At 29.3% G+C, this 5,456-nt stretch overlaps 1 protein-coding gene across 1 annotated transcript in view; it reads right to left on the bottom strand.

Moving 5' to 3' along the window:
* Positions 1-36: 36 nt before the first annotated feature.
* Positions 37-5,456, bottom strand: part of LOC111620919 (centrosome-associated protein 350-like) — a 27,098-nt gene continuing 21,678 nt past the window's right edge. Inside the window, exons 6-13 of the mRNA XM_023362947.1 lie at positions 4,251-5,203; positions 3,304-3,364; positions 3,059-3,212; positions 2,091-2,257; positions 1,780-2,017; positions 699-910; positions 462-622; positions 37-395 (exon numbers count right to left, since the gene is read on the bottom strand). Of these exons, the coding sequence (XP_023218715.1) occupies positions 162-395; positions 462-622; positions 699-910; positions 1,780-2,017; positions 2,091-2,257; positions 3,059-3,212; positions 3,304-3,364; positions 4,251-5,203 (2,180 nt within the window). The 3' untranslated portion in view covers positions 37-161. The remainder of the gene's footprint in view (positions 396-461; positions 623-698; positions 911-1,779; positions 2,018-2,090; positions 2,258-3,058; positions 3,213-3,303; positions 3,365-4,250; positions 5,204-5,456) is intronic.

Genomic DNA, 5,456 nt, shown 5'->3' with positions numbered 1-5,456 from the left:
TTCCTGTTTTTCCTTATGTTCCAGGTGTATAGGAACTCTGTACACTATTCAGGTGATAATGGTTACCAATGTAAGAAATATGACTCTTCCAGTATTGAAGTGATTAGTATAATAAGGGAAATTAAGTTAAAGAAGCTAGATGTTATTCAAGAATTACAGCATTAAAACAATACTAATGCTACAAAAATGCTAATGCTGAAAATTCTAACCTCTGATGGTGGAGATAAATTATCTCCATTGGCCACATTTCTACGAAGACGACGAGATTCTGCAACGCGTGGTTGCTTGATCTGTGGCTTAACAGGTGTCGTCTCTAATGAAGTGTACCATGTCCCCGATGGCTCTAATTTTTGTTCTAACTCTTTTTTAGCTTTTTGAATATACTGATCGTAAGCCTAAAAATAAAACAATGTAAGTGAAATCAAAATAAGAGTAAATTCAAGTTATAATAAAATATTCACTTCAATCTGTTTTTGTAGAGATAATTCTCGTTCTTTTAACTGCTCACGATATATTCTTTTCTGTTCCTTTTTCAATCTGCTGACTTCTAACTGACGTCGCTTCAGTTCGTCACTTAATGCTAGAATGCGACCCTCTATATCGCTCTGATCTGAAGCAGTCTCTAAAATTTGTAAGTTCATGCAATTATTTTGAATAGTTGGGATAATACAGAAAATATATTTATAGTTTTCACTTACCAGACTGAGAAACTGTAAAAGAATCATCAGACCCACTCGAATCATGCCGATGATGCGTATGAGGAACTAAAGGAATCCGAATCATCGCAGGTGGTTTCTTATTCAGTCCCCTATATTTTTGCTTTGGTACTGTCCCATTTTGTAGTTGAGAATCAATATTTGAATGATCAGTTGATTCAAATGATTCAGAATAAATTTCTGTTTCTGATAATCTATTATAAACAAAAAAAAATAATCTTTTATGTATTATAAATCAAAATAAGTAATATAATTTTGTGTGGTAGTATATAACCTGCACTGGCATATACCCACAAAAACAATAGACTTATTATTATTGAATTACACAAAGTATTTCATAAGAAATTTATAGTAAAAAATTTTAAAAAAACATAGAAAGGTCAACTATAACAAGAAATTTAGATGTAATTATTACATGAGGTATTTGGTTATAATGTAATGAAATGCCTCAATATAATTACAGCAAGACATCAAAAATCCAGATTTGACCACAGAAAAATGAATATTAACCCTTTCAATAATAACTTTGTTGTTGCTGTTCTTTTGACCTTGCACTGACGTTCTAACATTCATTTGGAATTCTTAATTTTTTAATTTCAGAACTGTGATTAGCATATATTTTGGTTAGATATAGTGATTCTATAAATTACATTTTGAATATTTGTAAGTATTACTACATTCATTGCGGTGTGCTAAGTTCAAATACTGGTTTGAACTTAGCACACCTAAACTTGAATTACACTGTATTTACAATACTTAGAATGCTAATTTACACACACATTTTAGAATCCAGACGAGGTCTAGCTCTAATTAATCAAGTTTTTCAACACCTCACTGTATAACAAGAAATATGAATAGAGAAATCTTTGTAGAAGCATTGAGGAAATATTTATTTTTTGAATATGTAAATTTAATAGTAAATTTTTTTGTTAAATATCCACACATCATTTACATCAATTAAAAGATTAGTTTTAACAATTTCTAAAATTAACTCTATTTATTAGTTGATTAATTAATATTAGTTCTATTATTAAAAATTAATTATAATCAAAACGTTTCATACTGCTTTTTACTTTCAGTTGATATTTCTTCTTGTATATTACTTGAAATAATTTGGCTCTGATATTCTGATATAATTACATCTTCAGCAACAGAACTTTCACTCTCACTTTTTCCTCTGTTATTATTTCCTTGACTTTCAATAGACGATCCTGGTGACACTTCAACATCAGTTTGTATAGAGCTCTTTGAGCTTTGTTCAGTTTTTATACTATTTGTAGTTTTCTTATCTTCGTGCAAACCTGGTATAAAAGCATAAAAATATTTTTAATTTGATGCCAATTAATATTAATAAAAGCTATAACAAAAACTTACTCTTTGATATAGAACTTGAACTCTTTTGTTTCTTTTCCATTTCAAATAATTTTTTTTCAATTCCACGAATTTCGTTTTCTTCGGCATCTAATTTTTGTTTCCAAATAAGTAAATTTTCTACTTCTTGTCTTCTTTCCAACAATTTTTGTTCACGTTTTGTTAGATACCTTTAACATAACATTAACTAAATGGATAAATATTTTTAAAATAATTGAAGATCTGAGAATTGAAATTGGATAAGGATCAAAACAAATTTTATCTAAAATGTCTGTAAAAAATCTGATATTTTAATAGATATTTCATGTTATAACATCTAATATGAAATAAATTTAACTTTTAACTCAAAAAAATCTTGGTGACTGGGAAGAGAAGAGAGAGTAGTGTGACTGAGGTATGAAGACACATTTTCCCACCTAATAATCAAGTGAGATTTCAATTTATACATTACAAACTTTGCAACTTAATTTATCATCTTTTTTTCATAGTATGCTCATCAGCATAATTTGTTTAAAGTTTCCTCAAATTTTGAATATCCAAGTTTTTATACTTGCAATAAAATGGGCTTAATAATTTATAGATTATCTTGATAATTACAGTTATTTATGTACCTCACCCAAAAATAGGTGTATTTTAATCTGATAGAAATAAAACATATTTATCATTTAAAATAATGAATTTTTCTATCAGATGCAGATGCAAACAAACTAGTGAAAATTTTGATAAATTTATTGGAAAATAAATATTTTTTCTTTCTAAATTGTAAGTTACTTTTAAATTATAACTAATTTTAATCTGTTATTTGATTTGATTATCAAATTTAGTTACAAACTTGATAATCAAATCAGTAAACATTATCCACTTAAGCTTCTCAGTTCTTCAATTGTTTAGAATCTCAGATCTAAATTACATATTTGATTAAAATATTTACATATAAATTATGTTATTTTTGATGACAAAGTATAAAATACCTTTTACTATTTTCCAGTTTTTTGAATCGCTGCAACAATGATTCTAATGACTGATTTGAATGTTTACACGACTGAATATCGGTACTGACGTGACTATTACTAGATTTACTGGAAATTTTTGATTTCACACCTTCCATGTTTTTATTTGCAGAATCTAAGCATTGAATAATTTTAATTGTATGTAACAAATACTTGTTTATGTAAAATATTTTTAACTGTTATTATTAAGCTCAATAAAACCATACCTGATGATGAGTAAACTGAAGATATTACAGAAGGAATTTCAGAATGACTATCAGAATCAACCTGAAATGTTAATGTTTTGTAATCTTTATTATAATCTNAAAGCTGTTTTTCTTTGAAAATCTCACTCCTGAAGGCCCTAAACAATGCTCTGTCATAAGTGCACATTGCTGTGAACTCCTTCAACAAGCAAGTCATTCCTGCCTTACAAGAACTTTAAGGCAGGAACGACTTGCAGGCAATGTTTACAGACTACTGTCTACATGCAAGATGGAGCAGCTCCCACATTGCACAAGTCAAGGAAGGAATTGCTTTGGGCTAATTTTGGCAAGCATCGTGTAATATCCAGAGCTTTTCAGGATACCTGGCCTCCTCCTTCACCGGACTTGAACCCTTGTGATTTCTGGTTATGGGGATTCCTAAAAGATCGTGTTTATGGAGGAAGGATTAGAACTCTGTCTGAATTGAAAGCCAGCATTACATGCCATGTTGCTGAAATTTCCAGAGACTTTCTTCACACTACCATTGAACATGATGTAATGTGCTTTGAACACATTTCACTTGGTAGTCGAATTTTGAACTATTTTTTTATTGCAGAAATCTCTTTCCCATGGTCTATATACCAAGTTTCATCAAAATCTGATAAGCATAACAGCTCTAGAGGGGTCTGAATAGGGTCGGTTTAATTGTAACCAGCCTGTATTTTAAAGTAATTGAATTATCTCTTAAAATATAGAATACCATATATAGTGTAACATTTAGGATGAAAATTAAACAAAGAAAAGTGAAGAACATAATGAAACTGACATCAAGTGACACACATTGTGGAAATCAAATCTAAGTTATAATTTATTTTGTTGGTGGATGTTCCTGTATGCTATATCTAATTCACTTTATCAGTTTTTATCTTTTATTCATATCAAATGTTACAATATATAAAAACACTTACCTGGTTTAAAAGAACGGGTTCAAAAGAACTAGTCATTTCAGCTTTTTCAATTTCAAGATCAGTAGTAATTTCCCAATTATTATCTTCTAAGTTGTCTAATAATGGAGACAAAATCATTAGATCTTGGGGTCTAGATTTTGATTGAACCGATTTTCTGTCATTTAAAGTGGCTAAAATTCGAGTCACTTTCTCTGTAATATCCGAAACATCTTTCTTCACATTTTTTGATTCTGATGCACTTATGTTAATGTCCTTTTTTTCTCTGGTAATTTGCAACATACAATCGACAGAATCTTCAATTAGGTATTCTGACAGATTTTCAGAAATAAAGTCTGAAGGCTTCTTTTTGCTTTTATCTACGATTTCTGTGGATGAATTTTCACTATTAGATATAATTTTTTGATTTAAAGTACGAGTTTTGATTGTATCAACGGTATCTGTGTAAAGCCACTGAAAGATATTTTCTGTGATATCATCCACCAGATTCTCTTTTTTTATTTTTTTATCATCAAGTGATTGAGCACTTATTTCTGCATTTGATTTCTGCGTTTCATCTTTTTTATTGCCACTTTTATTTGATGAATCAGTAATTGTTTCTGTGCTTCTAGAGCTTTTTTCACTAGATAATGTTTCAGCTGCTTCCGATAGAACCTCTAAATCTTCAGAAATATTTAAATCATTTTCAGTATTATCATTTTCTTGAGCAGTATTTGTAGTCTCTTGTATCACAGTATTCTTAATTTCGGATTGTGTCAATCCACTTTTTTCAGACAAATCAATGTGCTCTTCGATATCATCGCTATTTTCTTTCAGTGATTCCTTACTAATTTCATCTTGTGATATTTCTGAACTTATTAAAGAAGCTGAAGGAGTCAAACTATGATCCTCATTTTCACCAGAAATAATTTTTGATGTATTCTCTTCTGAACTCTGTGACCCAAGAGTCTTTTTATCTGTAAATAAAAAGTCAGTATTACATATACATATATTAAATCTTAATATTTCTTTGTGGACATATGCTAGCTGCATAAAATCAAAATAAATTTAAATATTAATTTGATTATTAATTGCCGAAATCCATTTCTAGACACTTTTAGTAATACTGGTTTTACTCAAATAATCCGTGCACTTATTCTAAGAAAATCACTACAAAAAGTCAGATTGTGCAGTTTATTCAAAACAAATTTGGTGACACAACTCGGAAGA

Source organism: Centruroides sculpturatus, unplaced genomic scaffold (genome assembly GCF_000671375.1).
Source record: "Centruroides sculpturatus isolate CEXI.00-Female unplaced genomic scaffold, Cexi_2.0 scaffold17, whole genome shotgun sequence".
Lineage (NCBI taxonomy): Eukaryota > Metazoa > Arthropoda > Arachnida > Scorpiones > Buthidae > Centruroides > Centruroides sculpturatus.
This window is presented reverse-complemented; position numbering and strand designations above follow the sequence as displayed.